This window comes from Bemisia tabaci, chromosome 6 (assembly GCF_918797505.1).
Source record: "Bemisia tabaci chromosome 6, PGI_BMITA_v3".
Lineage (NCBI taxonomy): Eukaryota > Metazoa > Arthropoda > Insecta > Hemiptera > Aleyrodidae > Bemisia > Bemisia tabaci.
In genome coordinates this window covers 32274736-32300980 of record NC_092798.1, presented here as the reverse complement: position 1 = coordinate 32300980, position 26245 = coordinate 32274736, and the positions used below count along the sequence as shown (strand labels likewise).

Sequence of the window (26245 nt, the reverse complement as noted above, 5' to 3'; positions counted from 1 at the left end):
GCGTTAAGTGCGCGATTAATTTCTATTAGTGGGTACTAAATACATGTTTGAATTTAAATATATGTTATTTTAAAAAGGAAAAAGTTTGAGACCACGCTAAATTCCTAGCTGAAAAATTAAGCAACGTATTTGCTCTGAGAGAAATTGGAATTATTTATTGAAAAAATCGTGAAATTTGAATGAAAATAAAGTAGAAAATAAAATTTCAAGCTAGCATTTTCCGTCCTTTTGCCTTCAGGAGAGCTTACGTAATTCTTAGCTTGCTCCTCCCCTCCCTCCCTGTCACCCACCGTCATCCACCGATAGACCTCCCTCCCCCCTACTTGGGCGACGTAATTTATAGACGGCCCTTTGAAGTCAGGACTGGCAGTATTGAAAGGGAGGTAAAATTTACGGAGAGGGGGGGATGTAAATTGCAGTGGCGTGGCGTGAATTGCAATATATCGATAGATTGATCTGCCATTTAAGCCTATAGAAAATGATCTATAAATAGGGTGTTCCCAACGAACACCTTAACAATCGATTCTTCACCACAGCTTCATATGGGGGAAATATCGATAACCGATCATTCACGCGGTCACGCCTCGCCACTGGAAATTGTAAGCCGGTTGGTGGGATGTTGGGGGATCTTAAAAAGGAGGACAAATATTTTTTTAAAAAAGAACCAGTCTAACTGCGTTATTTTTACTCTGAGTTGATTCGTTTCTTGTATCCCTCTACGTTCATTTATGAACAAAGCAATTAGTATTGCGATAATGTTAAAATTTAAAAAGTCATTGATGGATTGACGTATATAAGGTCCTAGTAAGAGTTGAAAACGTTAAACGCATTTGGTACTTTCGAGCATACTTTGCAAGAAGTAGGTACTTCATTGGAAAGATAATCTCTTAGATGAAATAGCTAAAAAAAAGAAAGGCTAATAGTGACTTACAGTTTTTAACAAAAAATATGATTGAACTTGGTTTCGATAATTTTTTTCGTACCTATGCATTGTTTGACGACTGGAAATTGGACTACATTTTTCAATTAGGAGCTACTGTTTCTACCTTAGAAACAGCGTGTGTATCATTAGTTCTCCTATGCAAATGAGTGTTTTCACCGACGAGCCAGAAATTATAGTTCCTAATTGCAAAATATAAACCAATTTGAATCGCTCTAGAAAGTTCGGAAAACGTATTAACGTAACGTATAACGTATAAACGTATTACGTATTACGTAATAATAAAAATACGTATGTTATACAGTATTCTTATTTTGTAAATATACTTGCAGTTGATTAATTCTCAGAAATGTGAATTTCCCGGAGATGTTATGGCACCTCTTAAAAATCAACGTACCTATAATCTTACCATTATCAGTACTTTCTTTGTTTTTCTGTTTAAATTAAGCTAATCGTAAGCTAGAATTAAGTTAAGTGATTGGTCTACTTCATCTTTAAATTTCCGTGCCGTGCCCTCCTTGGCTCAGGCATTTGAATCATTGTCAATCATGTCTTCAGTTGGCAGCAATCCGACCGAATGAAGGCACGCCAAAAATATTGACGCTACGATCAATCAATCACATATTTGGACTGCATTTTGCAATTTGGAACTATTAATTCTGGCTCATCTGAAAAAACACCTATGTGCATAGGGAAACTAATGGCACATGCGTTGTTTTTAAACCGGACCAGAATTTATAGTTCCAAATTGCAAAATGCAGTCCATTTTATCTTGTCGCAATAAAAGGACATATTCAATTAATCAACCTATACTAGTTGACTTCCATTATTTCGTGCCAAATACCATCCGTTGACAGAAATCTTATACATTAATATGATTTTAGACGTATTTATGCTAAAAGGAACTATGCGCATAGGGTTCGCATGAGACATAGTTCAATTTGGTATAAATACGTTCATTTGATACCACAGCACAGACTAGAGGAGCGTTTTGCGAAAATTTCAGGCCATTTTCGGTCCAAAATTACTAAAACTTGAGGTTTGATCTAAAGTTTTCTTTTGGGTGGCGGTTATTGAGGATGATTCAAAGTTTTTACCATATCTCTCAGAAGATAGGACAAAAACAGGTCTGCTTAAAAAAGAGAGAGAGAAAGAGGTTGAAAATAAATCAATAGCGGTAGTGTGCTAACTTTAAAAAAAGAAAGTAACGAAGAGAGTTACAATTTTTTTTTAAATGTAAAAACTCCTTGTTTACAATTCTACCACACGGTGGATCGAGTCAATAGGGAGAGGTCGGACAAAATTTGGAATTTTTTAAAAGCTTATGACTCCCTTTATACAAAATTTTGAGGTTCTAAAAGTGGTTCTGCTGGTTTACTCGTGGAATTTTCCTCTGAAAGCACCCCTCGAAATTTAAAATGTGACGAAATAAACATCATTTGCAGTTTTAGTCAAAAATTTCATGTCCGACCTCTTTAATTGACTCGATTCATTCTGCGACGCAGCAGTTAGCCACATGGATTTCAAATAGAGCTAAATGCTCCATAAACAGGCAGAAGTGACTCCGCGTCTAGTCAGTTGCTCCATGCTGTTTTTCTTAGTGTACTTCGCGCACGGGCGTTTAGGGGTACATATTTAAGCAATGGCCATCGATAACTTAGCTCGAATAATGCGTACCTCCATTCGTAACGTTACGAGTCTTTGCTCGTGTTTCTTTTTTTTTCTTATTTTGAAGAAAAGTAATCAACATGTTTCCTCAAAAGTCTGTGAAATTTTTCCTCAAAACTAGACACAGATGATATCTAGAGGATATTTTGGTAAGTTTCTTTCTAAGAAAATTGAACATTTTTTAGACGCCCCACAGTGGATCGAGTCAATTGGAGAGGTTGGACATGACATTTTTTACTAAAACAGCAAATTTTGATGTTTATTTCGTCACATTTTAAATTTCAAGGGGTGCCTAAGAAGGAAATTTGACGAAGAAACCAATGGAATCACTTTTAAAACCTCAAAATATTGTATAAACGGAGTTATAAGCTTTTGTAGTGTCCAAATTTTGTCCGACCTCTCCTATAGACTCGATCCACTGTGCACCGTCATGAAAAAACTTTCCGACTTGGATCCAATTTCAACTTTTTCGCTAAGACGGCAAAATGCAGGAATCACTTCAGAGACTTTAACGCAGCGCAGAAAAGTGGGCGCATTATTAAACGTGAGTTGCTTGACGCGTATGGACCCATTATTATTAAAAAATTTGCTCATGCTGAACCACGCGAAAGATTGCAAAGAAGACAAAATGCAGTAATCACTTCAAAGACTAAAACGCAGCGCAGAAAAATATGCGTGCCGATAAACGCGATTTTCTTGACGCATAAAGACGGTATGTACGTCAAGTACAAAACTTAATTTGCTCTTAAAAAAATCTTAATTTCACTCTATGCCCTTTAACCCTTAAATATTAATTTTTTATTCAGGGAATAAGAGGATCCGTTGGATCCATTTACATGATTTTACAGTTATCGATGCATAATGATGTTTAAATAAGCCTCTGTCTCTTTTTAGTCTCGAATCTTTAAATTATAACCCATCGTTATTTTGTTAATATTCAGGGTGATCCAATATGTAACTGCTAGACTGCGAAAGTGTGTTCAGTGGGTCAAAATACAATTTTTTTCTTCTCCAAAACTGCTTTTTAAGAGGGCTACGGCCCCCAAAGTTCAAGGAAATAAATTGTTTCTCCTCCATTTTGGCAACAAAAATGCACCGATTCTCATGAAAATTAGCATACGCCCATTCTTTGGATACGCTGAAAGCATTAGTGACATTAGAGACATGAATATCAGTCAAAAGTGGGGTTACGGAGAGGTCCACGAAATACCACCCTCATACTCCAAAATACCATTTTATTGGCCCTTTAAAGTCTGATTCCATGAAATCCCACTCTTAATTGAAATTTCGATTTGTCTAATGTAACCGATAAATTTAACGTATTAAAACGGGCGCATACACATTTTCACGAGATTCGGTTCAATACCATTGTCAATTTGCAGAAAAATCTAATGAATTTCCATGTCTTAGGGAGCTGTAGCCCCCTTAAAAAACACTTTTGATGAAACATTCGTATAAACATTCTTATTTCCACCCATGGAACGCACTCCTTTTTTCTGGTGGTTCAATCTTGGATTGAACTTGATATGCAATTTTTTTTTTTTTGGGGGGGGGGGGGCGATGCCCCTTTCAGATGCAGAGCTCCCGCTGAAGATTCCGGACGGGTTATCAGTCGATAAACATTTATTTGGGATAAGTACATTTGCTCCTCCGAGAATATGCCGTGACGGATACATCATGCATTATATTTGTGAAGTTTTTCTTTATTATGATCTCACCTCCTGCAAAACTGGCTTCTCGTGTCTTGCAAGGAATTATCAACTCAGGCCATGGTAAAAAATGACAACGATAGGATATTTTCGATCACGCGGATTTGGGATGAAAAAATTTATTTAAGTTTTATTTTTTGGCATATCGTTAATCGTTCAATCTAAGCAGTCAATCGTGGTCACCTCCGCGGACTGCCACCTTCTTTTATCCGCGCCAATTCATCGATGGATTTGTTCTTAAATAAACGATCGCTGTATTCTTCCTCGTCCAGAGACAAGAGGCCCTCCACTGGCCTCCTATAGCGACAGGTGGAAGCTTTTACTTTCGGGGTTTCAACAATTCCTTATGGACAATTATTAGGGAGCAACAGTCATCACGCTAGTTTCGGCTGTTGACTTACCTACATGGTCGATGATGAGCTTCGGATGACGTCATGAGCCAAACAACTTCCCCAAACGTCGGCCATTTTCGGCTTGTTTGCAAAACGAAACTGCCAACACGTTGTTGAACATCAACCATGTAGGTAAGTCAACAGTAGAATGCTGAAGTCCCGAAAGTAAAAGCTTCCACCATGGCCAAGATACTAGTGGAGGGTCTCTTGTCTCTGTCCTCGTCTGTGCTGACTGCTGATAGAAACACCTTTACGTTTCACTAAGCGGAGCGGGGCAACATTTTCCGTTTCCCGTCCCAAGTAGCGGTGATCGCGATAAATAGCGATTTTATCGGTTGGTTATCGGGGTTTTATCGGTGGCAATATATCGAGATAGTATCGCATTAAAAATTGCGATGTATGACGATTAAATCGCTGTACATCGCAATTTTTGGTCCGATAAAATCGTGATCAATTTTCGTCTATAAAATCGAGATTAAATCGCCATATATCGGGATTTTTATTTCGAAAATAGATAAGTTGTCGGGCGATAAAAGTGGAATTTTATCGCGATAAGATCGAGGATAGTCGCTCGGATGTTGATGATCCTAGCAATTTTATCGCCGATAAAATCGCAATACATCGCGATTTTTCCGTTGAAAAATGCTACTTGGGATTGGGTCACACTGGGTAGACTCACAAGCTATCGCGTTTTTAGCTGATTTTGAAAGTCTCCCATGTAATGAATAATAACCTTTACAAAATAAGGGTAAGAGAAACACAGTGGATATTCCCACAGACTTGTTTCTGTGCAGAGAGACTGCAAATCGACGGTGAAACTACCAGACCACGCATCTCGGTTTGTGGCGTTGTAGACTTCCGGTCACACTTTATTTTTTAAATGAAACACAATTCAACGTCAATTCTTGAAAATGCCCGTGTGCTTTCATTTTCATATGGAGATACCAAATCATTCATCCTCATGGGTGCTCAAATAGGGTGCGGTGGCGTTTGCGGACGTGGCGTTTGCGGATTCTAAGAATCGGGTGGCGTTTGCGGATTCTCATATTTTGACGGTGGCGATTGCGGACAGGCGGAACAGGGCCGGTGGCCTTTGCGGACCAGAGAATTTCGGCGGTGGCGATTGCGGACGGAGGGGTAGGCACCTACATATGCTGCCCCCCACCCCTGCGCTGTATATTAAAGAGAAAAATTACTGGAGAGGCTCTGGATTCCTTTTCGTGGATGTAGAATGAAAAAAATATTAGTATTAAACATTAGTATTATATTAGTATAAAAACATATGAGCAGTGAACATACAGTAAATTTTTAAAAAAAGGCATATCAGAAATCGCAAGAAACTGAAAAATCGTCAGTTTCAGTCCATTTTTAGGATGAAAAACATGTTGTAAATTCTAGTCCAAAATTACTGAAAGTCAAAAAATTAAAATGTATGTTTCCATTTTTCGTATGTAATTTTTTAGCTTTCAGTAATTTTGGATTAGAATTTACAACATGTTTTTCATCCTAAAATGGACTGAAACTGACGATTTTTCAGTTTCTTGCGATTTCTGATATGCCTTTTTTTAAAAATTTACTGTACGTTCAATTCTCATATGTTTTTATACTAATATAATACTAATGTTTTCTACATCCACGAAAAGGAATCCAGAGCCTCTCCGGTAATTTTTCTCTTTAATATACATACTAATATAATACTAATGTTTTCTACATCCACGAAAAGGAATCAAGAGCCTCTCCGGTAATTTTTCTCTTTAATATACAGCGCAGGGGTGGGGGGCAGCATATGTAGGTGCCTACCCCTCCGTCCGCAATCGCCACCGCCGAAATTCTCTGGTCCGCAAAGTCCACCGGCCCTGTTCCGCCTGTCCGCAATCGCCACCGTCAAAATATGAGAATCCGCAAACGCCACCCGATTCTTAGAATCCGCAAACGCCACGTCCGCAAACGCCACCGCACTCTCAAATAGTGGCGTGGCGAGCGCTTTGCGATACATCGATTGATCTGCCATTTGAACCTATGGAAAAAGGTCGATCAACAGGGTGTTCGCAACGAACAACTTAATAATCGATTCTTCGCCATAGCTTCAATTGGGGAAATATCGACAATCGATCATTCACGCCACGCTACTGGAAACAGGAGTGGAAGTCTGCAACAAGCGTCTCTCGAAGCTCCTTAGTCGCTCACATATAGTCACATTGCCTATCTAGGATTTCTTTTTCTTTTTCTTTTTTTTTAGGCAGCTTTCTTTAAATAAACACGGGACAGTATGGTGCGGTCAATGTCCAAGATCTCATCATTACGACTACCGTGGCATATGGGTTGATTTTGGAAATTTGCAAATCTTTCATCCTGTTATTCAAAATACTTCATGAAGAAATCATGTTTAAAAGTACTTTAATTCTAGCGCCGCCTAGTGAGTCAGTTACAGTAAGGTCTCAATCGACAGGCTTACAGGACAAGCCGCATAAAATGCAGCTTCTTAGAGGATTGAGTTATAATGATTTCAACTGAAACCAGTCTTAAAACGAATTAAATCAGTTAGAACGAAAACACACCAACTCGGTAACTCCAAAATGCTCAATTTCCATTAATGACAGTTGGTTTACATTTAAAGTTCATTGCAGGTAGCGCATCTGTTCCAATTTAGACCTTTAAGGTGTCCATAAGTACTTGTCTTTCGGCAGCAAAAATCTTTTTCTTAAACTGACTTCTTCGCCTACTGTGCAGTTGTTTGAACGTCTTGATTATTTCCATTTTTCTGTGTTGGTGTGATTTCGTTCTCACTGATTCAATTCTGTGAGAAGTCCACTTTTAAAATTCAATTGTTCAGCATCAAAAAGTGAGAGTGAACTTTTCCTCCCCCACAAGGCTTCTTATAATTTTGAAACTTTAAACACGCATCCCTAGTAGCAGTGCTAAATTCACAGTATATATACGAAGTATAACCGTTAGTATAAAGAGCGTATTCATATAAAAAATGTATGATCAAAGTATAACGGTTTTATAAAATATTTATAAAGAGCGTATTTATATAAAAAATGTATAACTGAAGTATAACGGTTATATAAAACATTTTTACAAATAATTTTTATATAAACTAATTATAAAGGTTATTCGCGCAATTTATAAAATTATTTGATTAATAACGGTTATTCACGGCGGTTTCCTTTGAACATCCCGTTACTTAACCGTTATATGATGAGTGGTATACTTTCATTACAATTTTTTTATATAAAGCTGCTACTAGGGATTTCTCGAAATAGCAAAAACTGCACTTATGCGCCTTTGTCATCCGAACACCTCAAATCTTAGTACGTCGTTTTCCTCACAAAAGAACGTAACCACATTTCAAAGTTACCAAATTTCCCCTCGTAAATTGCATTTTACCACGAGAATCCTGAACATTTCCTACTGAAAATTCCACTGATTTTTCTTCTCATCTCGGGTAAAATACAGACAAATTTTGACTAAAAATTGCATTGGTACATGCTCATTTAAAATTGAATTATTTGAGTCACTTTGCAACCCTCGAATCAAGTTGCGTTCTTTCGTTCGGGAACCGACTGATCTTTTCTCTTTTGTGATAAAAAGCCGGATGTTGGTCATCAAACCGTTGATAATTCAGAATCCAGAAATATGACTCAGAAAACTTAATCGAGAAGACGTCATTCTTGAAAATGAAAACGCTAAAAATCAAACAATTAGAGAAAAGTAAAGATTTTTATTCGAAATAACAAAACTGGTTTAGAACAAACTTAACACCTAATACAAACAAATAATTGATAATTTTTTTTAAAAAAAAGTTTAGGAGAAGATATTTTTGAAAACTTGATAAAAAAAACTTATATTCTATAAAAAAAATGATAAAACATAGGTACAAAATTTGTAAAAGACTGTACGCGCTGATATTAAAAACTAGAGGAACTCTTAGAAACAAGCCGAGGAGTAGAAACGTTTCAAGAAATTTACAGGTAATGAGTATTTTTACAGCTATTTTCTCATTAAAAGTCCCTGAGCATTTTGGAGAATATTTAAAGGCATGATGCTAACTCTCTGCAATATTCTCAGAAAAGTTCCTAAAACCGTTCTCTAGCATAAAACTAATTGCCCAATAAAATTTAGCATCAGCTGATGTTCCTTGGTCCCCTTTCAAGGAAAACCATTCTTTCAGTCTCGGCTAATATTTGAATAGACGCCGGCTGAAAGAGCGTATAAACGCAAAAACTCATGAGCCCTGGCTTTCGTTGACTGCGGAGGACGCTACGGCTCATGAATTTTGAGACTTACGCCCTTTTATAGCATGCATCGATTCATTCAACATGGGAATTTGTCGTTTGACTCGATATTGCCTCTACACTGAGAATACGAGTTCGGTCATATGAACCGAATGTTCGGTATTCAATATCGGCCGAATTGTTCGGTTAATGCGACCGCCCTCTCGGTTCTGGGAACCGTGTCCTCGGTTCATACAACCGAGCTTTTTTGTTAGTTCTGTTCGGTTTGAGTGCTCGGTTGCTTGAACCGAGGATACGGTTTTCAGAACCAAGATAGCGGTTACATGAACCGAACAATACGTCCAATATTGATCACCGTGCATTCGGTTCATATGACCGATATTTGGACCGAGTTAATCAGAAAGGAACCAATCCACATTTTCGAAAAAATTGAGTTAAGAAAGTTTTTGAGTTCCACTACTTGTTTATTTTCTCTTGCCAAAATCTGAAAGTCGAAAGAAAGAAATTAGTTTATGGGAGGAGTGGTTAAAGTTTATTTTTTACATTGAGCCTTGTGCAGGAATGAAACTTCAAACCTCTTTTTCTCAGTTTCAACTGAATGTGGGTTGGTTCCTTTCTGATGAATTCTGTCCATTTTTCCCTCAGTGTGTAGATTACAATTATCAAAAGCAAGTTATTTATAGGCACCGCAATCGAGTCATGATAAGAGTGAGAGAGGACGAGAAGATGACAACCCCAATGTGAGAGGCGCTTAGACTGGTGGCGGCACTGACATCTCCCGGGTCAGTTTTCATCGTGACCGTCGTGTTGTCGGCCAAACTCTCGATGGCGATGAACACGGCGCCTCGTTCTATGACGTCATCTGTAGGTCCTGCTTCGGTGCTGTTCTCTGCCTCCGTGTCCCTCCGCCTCCGCTGCCCCGGCTTCGTCTGCATTAAAAAAATCCATGAAGAAAAATACATGTCACGTAAAGTTTGTCTCACGAAAAAAATGAAAAATCAAGATTAATCACTGAAAATGACAAATAAAACAGTGTTCCGATGGTCTCGAAAATACTAGGTCTCTCTAGCAGGGCCGGATTCACCGCCTTGCCGCTCATGGGCCGCCTGTGTTTTGCCACCCCCTTCTCGTTCGTTTTGAAACTCGATGAAAACCATCAAGTGAACGTGCCAGCGGGGGAGGGGTGTATAAGACGCACTTACTCGTGTTGAACACATTTTTTGGGAAAGTCCTGTCAACACTACTTGCAAAAGTTCCCGGAACTTTGCGCGGAAGTTAAGCTTTGGAAACGTATCTCTGTGTGGACTAGGCCCTCCATGTTTGGCGCAAAACGTGAAGTATCCGGACAGTCTTGTAGGCGCTATGCGTTTCACGCCGACCGCTGCCGAACGCACTGTGTTGGACGCAATGCTTGAAGTATGCACGCAGTCTTGTAGGCGCTATCCGTTTCACGCTGACCGCAATGACTGCACTCTGTTTGATGCAATGCGAGAAGTATTCGTGCAGTCTTGTAGGCGCTAATATGTGTTACATGCCGATCGCCGCGCCGAGGGCTTCTCCTTTTCATCTCAAGTCCTCGTTATCATTTCTCTCTAAGTTGCTACTTGGGATGTCCCGATGCAGATACGTACTTTGTCGCCCTGCTGACATAAAGATAGGGTTCATCGCAGAGTGTAGTTACGCCCTTATGCCAGCCAAACGACGACTTGTATAGACGAGTCAAAAAATAGTAGCTCTTTTTTGCACATTGCTGCCCAATCGAGCTGACAATGTGGCACATTTCCCCATTTAAGTCAATGTTAAATATTCATATCTTTTCACATAATGTGGTGACCTTATTATTACAAAATTCCATCAATTTTACCGAGTCACTTCACCTGGCTGAAACTTTAGCACATTTCTCCATTTGATGTTAAATAACTAGATCTTTTTACACAATCTGGCAGCCTTGTTATTGCAAAAAGTGATCCATTTTGCCGTATTGCAACATCTCAGGTTCCTTTTAGAACCTCACGTGAAATGATTTTGATTGCATTTTGCCAAAAGGAACCAAGAGCATTCCAATGTCGCTAAGATTGTGCAACGTTTTTTACCTTGCACATATAAATAGGCATTTCCAAGAAACTGACGGAAGTGGTATCGGAGATAAAGAACAACGGGATCGACGTGGCGGTAATAACGGAAACAAAGAAAAAAGGCCACGGATCAGAGAGCCTTGGGGACTACGATTTATTCTACAGTGGAGTGCCGAAACATCAGCGTGCACAACAGGGTGTCGCAATTCTGATCCGCAAAAAATTTCGAAAAAATATTAAGAACTGGGAGGCCATCAACGCTCGCATGATTAAGATGAACCTAACATTGCACGGTCACAGAGTCACTGTTTTGGGAGTATACGGGGTCAATGATGATGCTACCATTGCACTTAAGGATCAGTTTTTTGAAGAACTAGACGAGGAGGTAGTGAAGGTAGGACCTGGGAGGGAAGTCCTTGTGTTGGGAGATCTAAACGGTAGAACGGGATCCCGGGTGAACAGTAAAGTCGTCGGCCCGTTCGGTGAAGTTACGGTGAACGACAACGGAAGCCGCATTATCGACGTTTGCGAGCAGAGGGAACTAAAAGTGTTGAACGGGTTCTACCAACACAAGGATATTCACAAATATACTTGGGTCCAACCTACTCGCGGCTTAAGATCCATCATTGACTACGTGCTCGTTAAACAGGTAACAAACCTTAAGATCCAGCAGGTGAGAGTATGTAGAGGACTCTCCTGCGGTAGTGACCACTATTTCCTCAGAGCGGATGTAGCCTTTCCCGCTCGTGTGTCGCAGAACGATCAAGGCGACAATCAACAACCGGAGCGACAACGCGTACATCAAGTTCAGTATAACATCGATAGCCTAAAGCACCCGAGTGTCAAGGCTCTGTACGCAAAGCGCCTGGATGAAAAGTTAGGAGATGCGTGCGATGGCAGTACGGAAGAGCGGTATGAGTTTATCAAGAATTGCGTTCACTCGGCGGCAGCGGAGGCCCTGGGGGTTTCTGATCCAAAAAATGATAATCAAAAACCGTACTGGTGGGATGCGGAGGTAGAGGAGGAAATAAATGTGAAAAGGAATAGGTATCATCAGTTTCTCTCTTCTCAAAAGTTGGATGATAAAATCATGTACAAACAGGCTCAAGCAAGGGTCCGTCGGGTCATCACTCGGAAGAAGAATGAGGCTTGGGAAGAAAGCTGTATGAAGATAAATACCTACCTTGGAGGCCGGAAAAGTACGGAAGGCTGGAAAGTGATCAAAGGGTTGCGACGAAATAAAATGCGCGACATCATATCTCCGATACCAATTGACAAGATGGAGGACTATTTTAAAGATTTATTAACGGAGAGGCGACCCGAGTTTCAAGGCGGAGTCATAAGCACTAAAGAAGATTCCAACGTGGAGATCCAGCTCCAAGATGTAGTGAAGGCTGTGAGGGAGCTGAAAACTCGCAGAGCTCCTGGACCTGGGGGTATACCGGCGGAGTTGATAAAATGTGGCACCGGTAAACTATTTGAACATCTGAGGAAACTCATGCAAGACTGTTTGCATGGTTCCGAAATACCAAAGGATTGGAAGGAATCTTGGATTACTCCCAGTCATAAGAAAGGTAGTAAACAAGATTGCGATAATTACAGAGGTATATCGGTCACAGGAACCTTGAGCAAGGTCTATGGTAAAATTCTCAAGGCAAAGGTCGAAGAGTTTTGGAGCGGCCAGGAAGCCGAAGAACAGGCTGGTTTTAGAGCCGGTAGGTCTACCGTCGACCATCTGTTCACCATTACCCAGGTCATCGAGAAGAAAAGGGCGGTCAGCCAGGAGCTGCACTTGGTGTTTGTGGATCTTCAGAAAGCTTATGACAGCGTGCCGTTAGTGAAGCTTTGGGAAGCCTTGGAAAAAAGGGGTTTTAGCAAAGGACTTGTGGGGGCAATTAAATCATTTTATAACGGGACGATAGCAAGAATTAAATGTCGTGGAGAGTTGTCCGGAGGTTTTTTCGTCACAAAAGGGCTAAAACAAGGCTGCTGCTTGTCACCAACACTATTTAAGGTATACCTAGAGCACGTTTTAAAGGAATGGAAAAATAAGGTTGCGGGAATGGGCGTTCCACTCGTTGATGGGCAGACCCTTTATACTCTATGCTTTGCCGATGACCAGATCGTTGTAGCTCAAGATGAGGAAGATGCAGATTACATGACGCGGAAGTTGGTCGAAGAATATCGGAAATGGGGCATGGACGTTAGTGTGTCCAAGACAGAGAAGCTGGTCGTGGGAGCAGCGCATCAACGGCAAAGCATAGAGCTTGAGGATGGACGGCGCATCGAAGAGTGTGACGAGTATAAGTATCTCGGTGTTTGGCTCGATCAGGATGGAAGGATGGATAGAGCAATTAAGGACAGGATCATCCAGGGCAGGAGAGCCATTGCGATGCTGAACGGGGTGCTCTGGGATCAAAGCATCTCAAAGGCAAACAAGCACCGGATATATGATGCCATCGTTAAAAGTATCTTGCTCTATGGTAGTGAAGTGTGGCCTTTGACGAAAAGAACGCAAGAAATGTTGAGGGCAACTGAAATGGATTTTTGGCGGCGATCTGCCGGCATTTCGAGACGGGACCGTGTCCGTAATGAGAGAATTCGCCAGGTGATGAAGGTTGAGAAAGATATCGTGCACGACGTCATGTCCAGGCAGTTATGCTGGTATGGACATGTGCAAAGAATGTCGGAGGAGAGGTTGCCCAAACAAGTTTTGGATTGGGTACCACCTGGGAAGAGGCGACGGGGACGTCCCGTAAAGGGTTGGCGGCAGGGCGTTGACGAAGAGATGTTGCGGTGTCAGTTGCCCGATAACCTCTGGGAAGACAGGCATATGTGGCGTTTGGGTGTCGTAGAACGCCAGAGTGCGTTATAAAGCGACTCTATATATATATACATATAAATAGGACTGCATTTTGCAATTTGGAGCTATAAATTCTGCTCCGGTTTAAAAACAACGTATGTGCCATTGGTTTCCCTATGCACATAAGTGTTTTTTCAGATGAGCCAGAATTAATAGTTCCAAATTGCAAAATGCAGTCCAATTGATCATTTAAACAAGTTTCGTCTTTACTCCCAATAATCTATACATTCAAGAAGAAAATCACCCTTGTAAATTTATTTTTTTTTGCACGATTTCAGAACTTTTATTTTAAAGAATGATGTAGGTTGCACAATCTTAGCTACATTGGAAAGCTCTTGGTTCCTTTCCGCAAAATCCGATCCATTTGAAACTCAACTCACCGAAGGCGGCGCGGGAATGAAGGTTTTCCCGTTGGTCAACACACCGTCGTAGAGGGCGCTGGAGGGCTGTTCCACCGTGTAGGACCAATAGCCCCGCGCACTCCCCTTTTCTTCGTTCAGTGTAATGGTCGTGCCACTGGACGGGACCCCCAGTCGATAGTAACGCTTGTCGCCAACTTCAGCCATTTCCTCTTTAACGACGCTTCCGATTTGGGGCGTTAGAGGCACCGTCTTCGTTTTTCGGGCGATCTGAGATATCTGCTCGGACAAAGTGTCGTAGGACAGCGTTGAGAAGATATGTCCGGAGGTCGGACTCGTGAAGGCTTCCAGCTCATTCCTATCAATGCCTTCATAACCGATGCCTGAAAACATATTGAATTACTAACAGTAACAGAGGCAATTTTTCAATGGCTATAAAAAGCTAAACCACGTTATCTCCATCGTGGTGTTTCAAAATCTCTGCTCCTATTTTATTTTTTCGAGGAGAAACAATAGCCAACTTCACAGCTCGGAATTTTAATAGAACGTTCCACCAACAGAAAAGAAAAATCGAGTTTTCTAGAAATTATAAGTTGACAAATTTCCCGATGAAAAAAGAAAGTATGACAGGAAGTCTGCTACGTCATAAACGGAGGGACGTGATTTCGCTGTTTGGCTGTCGATATATTTCAGAGACGACCCCGCACTGACTATCTTACCAAATGTGCTGCCGTGCTAAGGAAAAACACCGTAAAAGCCTCCAGACGTTGTCAAATTGTCTTCGACAAATCACGGATTTTTAAGGAGATTTGTGAATATTTCTGGTTTTCCAGCGAGTCTATACTATATATAAAAACCCCTAGTGATATGAAAGCGGAGCGTAATCTTCTCTCCTTTTATTACGGAGTGACTTACACTATTACGGAGCGGAATCTACTCTCTTCGTGGATTGTCATGCGCCTTCATAGTGCTAACTTCACTTCGCATTCATACCGCTCGGGGTTTTCGGGCGCCATATAGACCCCGGCACCGAATTCAACTGCACGATTTTTCAGCAGTGTACCCGTCATGCAGGCTCAGAGCGCTCAGACCCCCTTCCCCCTCCCCCTTCTTCCCTCCTTCCGCCTAAAGCGTTACGTTTTTTATGAACGGTCCCAAAAAGGAAAAAAAGGTTAGGGTACCGAATGCGTTGCAGACGATGCCTTCTTTGGTAGCTTCCTCGGCTGCGTAGGCCGGGTCGCGTCCCCTGTTGTGCTTGCCGTCGGTGAAGACATTAATGACGCGCGGAACACCGGCGGCTTTCCGGTCAGCAGGTAACGCTCGGAACTCGCCGACAGCGGCCATTATACCAGCGTAGGTGTTGGTGGCGTCGTCCGGGTAGGTGATGCTCTGGATGGTCTGCTGGAGCTCCTCTGCGGTTAGATTGTTGACGAGGGAGATCGGTACAGCGGCGCCATCGGAGAAGACGACCACGCCGATGTTGGCTTGCCGCCGGTCGAAGGAGCCCGCCATTCCCGCCACCGAGTCCAGGGCGGTCTTGAATGAATCCCTACCTGGGATCCGAGAAGAGGTTGAGAGTGAATGGCCACGTTTTTCAATTTCATAAAGTCTCTTAATCTTAGCCTGACAGACTTGGTCTTACAACTCCAGCCATGCGTCCAATGAGGACATTTCTGAGGTCGGTAGAAAGGGAAGCAGAAGAAGATGGGATGAGAGGACGGAGAGGAGGGAAAGGAAGAAGAAGGAAGGAGGAGGATGAGGTTAGTAAGAAAGGGAAGGAATGGAGGATTCAGACGAGGAAGATGGAAAAAAGGAACTGAGTGACCTACCTCCTGTGTCCATTACAACCACGCAACCACCTGCTTCAACCTAAAGCATACCCCTCCACATCCCTTTCTTTGTCTTTTTTGTCTATCTCTAAATTTGTCTACCAATTTCAACAATCAGCTCGCTGGTTTGTTTGCTTAGTGATGTCCATAATATGGTCCCCTTCGCAACACTGAGACACGTAACGGATCTTATTCGATACATCAAACGGAGGATATTGAATCGATATCAATTGGTTCAACATGTAAACGTAGCCTTAAAAGTCAATTGAATAATTTGAGGAAAAGGGTTTCTTGGGATAGATTTTTTATTCTTATGAGTATAAAATGGTAATGAAAAGTGAAACTGTGAAGCATTTTCTCATTTTTAGCTTTTCCTACTTAAATCCTAAAAATTCTTTTTCAGGTTATCCCGGGTTCGAATCCCGGCGGGGGCGACAAATTTTCAAGGAACTGACGAGTGAATCTGCAGATTCAGATTCTACTCGGCCTTAATCCCTGAAAATTTGAAAGCCGAAGCACGGATGTGCCAAAATCCCCCTGATGTCTACTGACAATAAAAAATAATCTCTACGTTTAACTCTTGTCTATAGATGGCTGTAGATTCCTAAACTGGAATACGAGCCAAATAAACTGCAAAAATAAATAAAAATTGTTTCAGGTTATAGAGTGCATAGAGTCGTAATGGAAATGGGAGAGCTGGCGCCATGTTCTGCTCGACGAGCTCCGAGCCCGGTGTGCGCCGAGTTCGGGTCACTTTTTCGATACATGTTCGATCCAAAATGGCGGTGTGGAATACGTAGTGATTCCTATCTTCTTTGTTTACATCGGATGGCCGGGTACCCGTGTATCGCAGACAATCGATTATGTATCGCAAAAGTGACCCGGCGTCACACAGGAGTCTCGGAATTCGGGACCTGGAAAATGCTTAAAAGTGGCGCCAGCACACCCACTTACATTACGACTCTATGTACTCTATGGCTTTTATAGAATACGATCTACGTGTTTGGTGACAAACCTATGCTACCACTGCCATCGATGACCATCATGAGGTCAATCCGCCCGCCGCTACGGGTCATGTCCTTCTTGAGCATTTCGCGCACGCGACTCTCGAAGTCGCCATACTTCCCTTTGCCTGCTTTCGTGTTGTACCAATCCTTCCAGTATCGATCTTGGCCCGCTATGTCGTCCGGGATCGGACCGCGGGACTTCTCCGTCAACGCGATGTAGATTCTAGCGGCAAGCCCCGAATAGAACGGCTTCAGTAGGTCTTCTCTATTGACCTGCAGAATAAAATTAAAGCTGAAATGCTCGGTAAGGTAAAATCTCATGCCGTAGGTATCGTAACTCAATACGCCATCCCTGCACTCTTCAAGTAGCATTTTTCAACGGAAAAAGCTCGATATTTTGAAATGAAGTTGTTATATTTATAAGATTTTTGGGCAATAAAATCGCTAGGGCCATTAACATCTGAGCGATTGTCCTCGATCTTGTCGTAATTTTATCTCCATAAAATCGCGTTCGATAAAATTGGAACTTCATTTCAATTTATCGCGTTTTTTCGTTCGGTAATATTGCGATAACTCCCTGTCGATGAAATCGCAAATTTATACGACAAAATTGCAATTTAAAGCCATTTTTCATCCAGTAATATTGCAATAAATCGTGTCGATAAAATCGCAATACATATTCTTCGATTAAATCGCAGCTTATCGCTACCACTGCTACTCGGGTCAGGGAGCACATACCCTGTCTCTACCGTGCTAAGGAAAATCGTCATACGAGCCTTCATCGGGCTGATCATTGAAATTTATAGACAAAGAAGACATAGGGAGTATGAAGCGATTCTTCTGGCTGAAATGGGTAGTTCTTATAGATTAAGAGGTTAAATGGACTAACTATAAGGTCTGCTGTGGGTTTGCCGTTAGTTAGTCTATTACCTACCTCCATTGTCCATTGTAATCACCCGCTTCCACCAATAGGATCCCTCCATATCCCTTTTGTCTTCTTTGTCTACAGCTTTGTCTATCCATTCCAACAATCAGCCCGCGATACTTTCCAGGTTTCCCTCAATACATCATTAATTTTTGAGGAATGAATTAAATATTTTTCCTTGAAATTTTTACATACTTTAATCAAAGTGCGAGTCCTTAAATTTGTCATAAAAATTTGAAGGAAATATTTAACAGTTTCCCTGAAAATTCGTATTTCATCGAGGGAAATATGACTTCGCCTAACGGCTTATACTACGTTTTTCCTTAGCACGGCAGTTCTGGCACCTACGTGGAATTGCTTCCTCCCCGTGTCCGTTGCTGCCACTTTCCAGTGGCGTGGCGTGCTTCGCAATATATCGATTGATCTGCCATTTAAGCCTATAGTAAAGGATCGATAAACAGGATGTTCGCAACGAACACCTTAAAAATCGATTCTTTACCATAGGTTCAAATAAGGAGAATAGATAATCGATTCGGCTAGAATCTCGAGGAGAGAACGTGTCAGGAATGAACGTGTCCGAGAGATAATGGGCGTTGAGGGGACGATTGTGCACGATCTTATGACCAAGCAATTGGTATGGTATGGGCATGTGCAGAGAATGGCTGATACCAGGTTGCCGAAGAAGGTGTTGGAGTGGGTCCCCCAGGTAGACGACGGAGAGGGCGTCCAGCCAAACGGTGGGTAGAGGGCATCCATGAAGAGATGGAGAGATGCCAGCTTCCGGAGAATCTCTACCATGACAGATTCCTGTGGAGAATAGGCGTCGCAGAGCGCCCTAGCGCGCCGTAAAAGCGGCTCATACATACATACAGATAATCGATCATTCACGCCTCGCCACTGCAACTTTCCTCTGAAGTACTTTCTGGCCGCTGGAAGATATATTTTTCATTCAGCTATCTTAGGCTACATACAGCTCTTGAACCAAAAAATGGCAGGCAGGTCTGTATTGGGGGTAAATGGCACCCAATTTTTTTCGTTCATTTCCTGGAAGGACGGAGTAGACTGAGCTTGCAGAAATTTTTTTAGATTATTTTTTAAAAAAATATGAAAAAATATTTTTAGCGGGCTCGATGACATCGCCTCGCTGCGTCGACTCCACCGTCGGCCATTGATTGGTCGGATTTTGAATAGATTCTTCCCCTCCTAGGTAGAAATTATTTTTTAACTTTTCAAAATCTTTTATGGGTTTTGACGCAAGTTCAAGAGAGAAATGCTGTAATACAACTTTTCACAAATTCCTTGCTACTAGTCCCATTCAAAATGACGGAAAATGTGGTTGTCTTTCCTGGTATCACTGTAAACTTAACTCGAATTACATATAGTTAGGGTTTCACTCTTTAAAACCAATTTGTGCATCACATTCGAATTTCTCAATTCTGAACTGCTCGAATAGATTTGATACAAATCTGGATGAAAATAACTGGAATTTGCGAAATTTCAGCCGTTGAGCAATGACTGTTGACTTCCATACCTATTCAGCTGCCAAATTCAGCGTGTGATTCCGGCATCTCGGAGAGGGCTCTGTTACCTCCGTTAGCGGATCCAGGAAGTTGGTAACTTTATTTTTTCTCCATTGTTGAAACCTATCGAAATGTACAAATGATCAGAGGGGCCAAGTGCTCGAACAAGAATCGATTATTCAGAACAGGTTTAACCCGTAAATGTCCACGCCTGGTCAAATTAACCCGAGGCTTGTTAAAAACACTTGTAGCGAGGACTGTATGGGACCCGTACATACGAGCTTTAGATATAGGTCTACAAATACATCCTTAAAAAAATTGAACATTAAATAGAAAAAAAGAAAACAATTTCAGAGTCAACACAGCCGAAGATAGACAGACGTATACGGGTCTCGTTTTTTAAAATGTTCTCCTATCCCTGAGCGACACCTCATTGACAGCATGGGGTGGAACATTGTAAGTTCACGACTAGCGTCATCGCGCCTTCAATTTTGCAGATACAACACGGACATCCACCAAGCAAGTATAGTTGTATCTCTGCGCCGTTCACAACGCGCGTGCCGTTTCACTTGTTCAATTACCTCATTGTATTTGCTTCCGTTTGTCTCATTTATATTGGTGTTCAGAGAGCTACGTCAGCACTGAGTAGCATACTCAAACATAGGAGAGACGTATAATTAGGGGCTTCTTTTTTAAATTTTCTCCCGAATCTGTGCGACACTTCATTAGCGGCATAGGGCGGAGCATTGCCGGTTCACGCTTCGCGCCATTGCATCGCGCCTTCAATTTTGAAGATACAACACGGACATCTATCAAGCACGAATAGTTGCATCTTTAAGCTGTTACCAACACGCGCCGCTTCCCTCGCTCTGCTTCCACATGGTGTTTGCTTCCGTTGCAGCACAGCCGAAGATAGGAGAGACGTATACGGGCCTCGTTTTTTTTTAAAAAAAACTTTTCTCCCGAATTTGAGCGACACCCCAGTGGCAGCACGGAGTGGAGCATTGCGCATTCAATTTTGTAGATGCAACACGGACATCCATTAAACACGATGTCCGCACACACCATAGTTTTCTCATGTGCTGGATTTAAGGAACTTTTAATTTCAATATAACCTGATCAATAATTTGAACCTCGGAATTTCACTTAATTTAATCTTGCTCTCCCATAATCTATTTTCTCTTATTTATTCGAGTCTAATAATATTTGGCATGCTACCGAAACTCGCATATCGACGGTGAAACTACCAGACCACGTACCTAGTTTGCGGTGTTCAAAAATCTCCGATACTATTTTATTTTTTGGCAGGAGAGCAAATCAATATAATTTCTTGAAATTTTCACAGAGTTTTCTTCGCACAGAGAAAAAAAAACAGGTAAGTTTTCAAGAATTAACTTTGAGTAGTTTTCCACTTAAAAAATAAAGTATGACAGGAAATCTACAACGTCGCAAACCGAGATACGTGGCCTTGTACTTTCACAGTCGATATTTGATGCTTTGACACTCGTTTTTAAAACTTATCTCCGAAATCTGAGCGACAGCTCACGGATCATTAGGAGTCCACGACTCGTGCCATCGCGCCTTCAATTTTGCAGATACAACACGGACATCCATCAAGCACGTATAGTTGTATCTCTGCGCCGTTAAAACTGCGTGTCGTTTCCCTTAAGTAGTATTTCCATACCGTATTGGTTTGTCCTTTTTGTGATGGTGCTTTAAGGGCTTCGTGAGCAGCACAGTGAGCTGATTATTGAAATTGACAGACAAAGCGATAGACAAAAAAGATCCAATCGGTTGAAGTGAGTGGTTCCCATAAACTTAGGGAGAAAATGATGGACTAACTACAGGGTATCTATTGGGTTGCCAAAAGTTAGTCTACTGCCTTCCTCCTTTGGCCATGGCAACTACCCGCTTCCACCAATAGGATCCCTCCATACCCCTTTTGTCTATCACTTTGTCTAACGATTTTAACAATCGGCCCGCAGCTGAAGATAGGAACGACGAATAGTTGACCACGCTGTTCAAGATCAGTAATCGTCTTGGAAGAAAAGAAGGAAGGAAGGAAGGAAGGAAGGAAGGAAGGAAGGAAGGAAGGAAGGAAGGAAGGAAGGAAGGAAGGAAGGAAGAAAGAAGGAAGGTAGTAGTAGTAAAATAATTTTATTTTAAAGCGGTGCTTTAGCATCTAAGGCCATAAGGGAGGAAGGAAGGAAGGAAGGAAGGAAGGAAGGAAGGAAGGAAGGAAGGTAGTAGTAGTAAAATAATTTTATTTTAAAGCGGTGCTTTAGCATCTAAGGCCATTTACACCTCTAAAGAAGGCAGTAACAGTAATAAATTTACATGGAAATTAAGGTTTTTAAGTTTCTCTCATTCCGTTTGTTCCTTACCGTATCCCCAAATTCCCCGATCCATTCCAGATTATAATATTTGCAATTGGTGAAAACGTAATCTTTATTCTCGTTTGTGACACTGTGGAGGCCTGAAATACGGGAACCAATCAGAAATGGATTCACATTATCTTTACTCTCAGTATAAAGGGACTCGTAGCTGCCAACTCGGTCTGTTTACTAAGGGAAGAATAGTGAAAAAAAAAATACCTGCATCCAATCAATGTCCATTTTTTCTTTGATATCCTTATGGATCTTCTTCAGCGCGGGACTCGTGACGTTGCCTGCCCAGTCCTGCTGCGTTGCTTTGAAGGAGTCAACTTGCCAGATCCCTCCGTAGTAGCCGCTCCTGTAAGTGCTACTGTGATCACCAAACCTGCTCTCCACATAGGCAACACGACGCAGGTAGTCTTTGTCGTCGGAGAACACATTACTTTTTTGAATTCGGTCCACCACCGCCTCGACCACATCACGACCGTGGGCCTTGGGCTCTAAAGTTTTATCTACGGAGTGACCTGGCGCAGCGGCGCACAAAATGACGCAGAGAAGCGCAATTTTGTGCATTTCACCTTTTTCAAATCCTACGATCTGCCACCCAAAATAGCACTACGCCGCGGTAGGCGACGATGTACGAGAGTTCGACAAGTTAGCTGCGTAAATTATAAAGAATTCCAACACTTTCTGTAAGAGAAATTTTGAAGTCAGGGAAAATATAGACGACCAAAGTGCGGAGCCACGTGCCTCGATTTGCGACACTGCGGCTGCACTGAAAAAAAAAATCTCGGTGTATTTACTAAGAAAAGGGTAAAATTACCAAGAATTCAGGGTCCTATTTGATCCCAGTTTTTTCTTGGTATAATTACCATTTATGGAATTGGTAATTTTACCGAGAAATCTCGGTAAAATTATTGAACTTTCTCGGTAATTTTACGGGACCTTGGTAAAAATGCCAATATTTTTTATCGACTGCGGTAGAATTACCGAGATAAAATGGCAAAGTTACCGGGAATTGATTACCAATAAAAGTGGTATTTTTACCTGAAAAAAACAGTAAAAATACCGGTTTTTGGTAAGCTTACCAGTCTATCTTGGTAAAATTACCAATAATTGGTAAAAAAAAGTGAGATGGTAAAGGTACCAACGGACCGTGGTAAAAACGCCGAGAATTTTTTTTCAGTGTGTCTGTCATATCGACGGCGTAAGTCCGCAATCACGTATCTCGTTTGCGGAGTCTGAAAATCTCCGCCTCTATGTTGTATGTTTTTAAAGGGGAACGAATTGACAGCATTCCTTGAAGTTTTTGTAGAATTTTCTTCGCGCAGAGAAGAAAAATCACGGGAGTTTCAGGAATTTCTGTTGAGTAGTTTCCCGTTGAAAATAAAGTATGAAAGGAAGTCAGCGACGCGACGTCGCAAACCGAGTTATGTGATTGCCGACCCTGGTAAAAATTGGCGATAGGAGCTGCGTTTCAAAATACCATAGGAATTCTTATAGCCGGCTAAAGAAGGCAAAAGAAAATCATATAGCTGGATGTAGAAAGCGGAGCAAATCATATAGCCGAGCTACACGAAGCGATAAGAAAGTATGCAGCCGGGCTATAGTTCCTATTGCCGCGCTTTACACTTTATCGCCATCGGCTATAAAAGGCTGTAAGAAATTGTGTAGAAATTCGTGTGCTTTGAAAATCATTAAGTATGATACGGAACCACCATAATATTCACAAAACACACATTATATTTGCCGTTAATACATATTTTTTTTCATCAATTAAAATGAGAATAATCCATACAGGATGTGCAAACATTTCAAAATCATGAGTTGAAAAACGCTGACTCCGCAAGATTATATTGGAGCCTAACACAGAGCGAAACGGCGTGCTGCCAGCGATGAGCGCGCACCAGCGCCTACAAACCTAACATGGATACTTCACGCATGGCGCAATGCGTGAAGTATCCCTGTTAGGTTTGTGGGCGCTAAGGCGCTTTTCGCGCTGGCTGCCCGCTCGCCACGGCGCTTGAAGCAACTATTTCACACCAGAGGTATTGCACAGTATCATACGAAATTGAAGGCGCTCCAACATATTAGGAATGGCAGGCATCCTTCAAAAGTACGGAGCTTTCCGCGCAAAATAAATCAAGTTACTACGGCCCAAAAATAGAGCGGTAATCCAAAAACAGTCCTAGCATCCGTAATAAGTAACATTTAGCATACACTTTATCGCCTGGCTGTTGCTCAATCGCCATCGGCTATAAAAGGCTATAAGAAATTGTGCAGCCGGCTATAGAAGCTATTGAAAATCTTACAGCCGGCTTTAGGTCTATGGTATTTTAGAACACAGAGCCAATTTTCACCAGGGGACTTACACCGTCGATATTTAATTTTTCTTTGAAAAAGCAGTCAAAGCAATTTCTTTAAAATTTCCTTGACGTTTCTTTTTTGTCAGCAAAGTATGCTCTATATTTATGATTCCAATTATGAAGTTGGTTTATTTCTCCTCGAAAAATTAGATAGAAGCTCGGGAATTTTGGAGACATATCGCATAAGGGAAATACGTGGTTTCGCACTGTAGCCATCGAAATAGCCATCGAGATATCGAATGGCGAGACCTCAGGAACGTGTATCTTATTCGGGGTGTTTAGAAACGTCCGCTCCTATTTTACTTGATCAAAAGAGAACAAACCATTGCTATTCCTCAACATTTTTATGGATTACTCCTCACACAGAAAGACCGAAAGAAAAGAAAAGAGACAGGAAGCCTGCCGCACAAACCAAGATACATTGAAAACATTTACGGTCTACATGGACAATGGACATACCGTCCGATCCGGGTTCAGAGGCCGAAAGTTCCGGGTGCTGGAGCCGTAGCTTCGATTGCTCCGAATTTTGCGCCCGGAACTTTCGGCCTCTGAGCCCGAAACACACACGGCATGTCTATAGCCCGTAAGTAAGGTTCCCACAGCCGGAGTTTTTTTTTTTTTTTTTTCAGTGTAGGCGTCCCTGCAGTTTCATCGTCGATATGTCGTCGCCTATCTAACGTAAGAGCCTACCTCAATTGAATTACATTCTGCAATAATGGACCACTATTTCTGGCTCTTCCATAAAAGCACGAATCTGCATGGGGAAATTAATGGCATATATGTTGTTTCTAAAATGAGCCGGAATAGTAGTGGTTCCTTATTGCAAAATGTAGTTCCTTTCTGCTTAACGCGGTTCAATTATTGCAACAGCATTGCAGTGTTGTGCGCGTTGCCTATTTACTGATTGAAGGCACACAGCTTGTTGAAATTTACTGCAATGAAATTGAAACAAATTACGCAATTTTTCATTGCAATGCATAATGCCTATCTTTTTAGCCCACAAAACTCTCTTTGTTGATTGTTTCAAATCGGCACGCATTGATCAAATGATGTAAAAAAAAAATTGAAATTTCGTGGTAAGAAAAATGTATTGCAATAAATCGCAATTTTATTTCGATTTCATTGTACCTTGCTACTTTGGGTGTGATGCCTCGTTTTTTAAGATGAAAATTAATTTTGGTCCACTCTGTAAATGTGAGACAAAAAATAGCAAAAGGAGTGGGTCAAACTTATTCAATGTCCCCCAAATTCGAAGGCACGATGAAGATTCTAAATGTTTTTCCAAGGGACACCCCGGTGTTTAACCTCGGATTTCGCACCACTGCACTGATTCGTTAAGCACTGTGTGTACAGTGTGTACAATAATACATTGGTGACATACCGGCCGAGAGTTTCACATAACTCGGTCACTGTTTTGGTTACATTATTAATTTCCACGAACTTCACGTTATTAATTGATTAAACTTCATTTATTCAACTATTTATTTTTAGTTTGATTGGACAGCACTAGAATCGAAACACTTCTAACTAACGAGCGACGCACAGATCATTAGGCAAACTAAAGAAGGCGTGGACATCGACAGCTCAACACGCTTGGACTTCATTCAAATATCTGGTGTTTGGTCAGCGTGCGCTGCGCTGCGCTGTGAGCGGACGTGCGATCATCATGTCTCCAAGTCGGGGGCCCCGATAGCTGATAGCCTCCCCAGCTGCCCCGATAAGACGCGACGTTAGGAGAGGGGCATAGAGAAAAAAAAGGAGGTGTTTGCATTTCGGGCATCTTGGAATTTTTTGATGACTTGATGACGTAGGTGAGTACAGTGTGAAGGGGACGTCCCTGTACCCAGCTGTACCCACCTACGTCATCAAGTCATCAAAATATTCCAAGATGCCCGAAATGCAAACACCTCCTTTTTTTTCTCTATGGGAGAGGGATTGATCACGTGACCCGTGTGGCTCACTGGCTCTGGCTATAAACA

At 41.6% G+C, this 26245-nt stretch overlaps 1 protein-coding gene across 8 annotated transcripts; it reads right to left on the bottom strand.

The window, feature by feature from the left end:
* Positions 1-8413: 8413 nt before the first annotated feature.
* On the bottom strand, positions 8414-25925 carry LOC109044238 (uncharacterized). Of its 8 annotated transcripts, none has more exons than XM_072302046.1 (6): positions 25635-25925; positions 22120-22590; positions 17089-17353; positions 15426-15797; positions 14266-14627; positions 8414-9876 (listed from the first exon to the last, which is right to left on the bottom strand). In XM_072302046.1, exons 2-6 carry the CDS (start codon positions 22471-22473, stop codon positions 9625-9627), a joined length of 1605 nt encoding a protein of 534 aa, XP_072158147.1. In that variant the 5' UTR covers positions 22474-22590; positions 25635-25925; the 3' UTR covers positions 8414-9624. The 8 variants fall into 8 exon arrangements, with proteins under 8 accessions (XP_072158147.1, XP_072158146.1, XP_018917394.2 ...); XM_072302045.1 differs by having other exon boundaries at positions 25644-25925; XM_019061849.2 differs by having other exon boundaries at positions 22120-22675; positions 25648-25925.
* Positions 25926-26245: the final 320 nt, after the last annotated feature.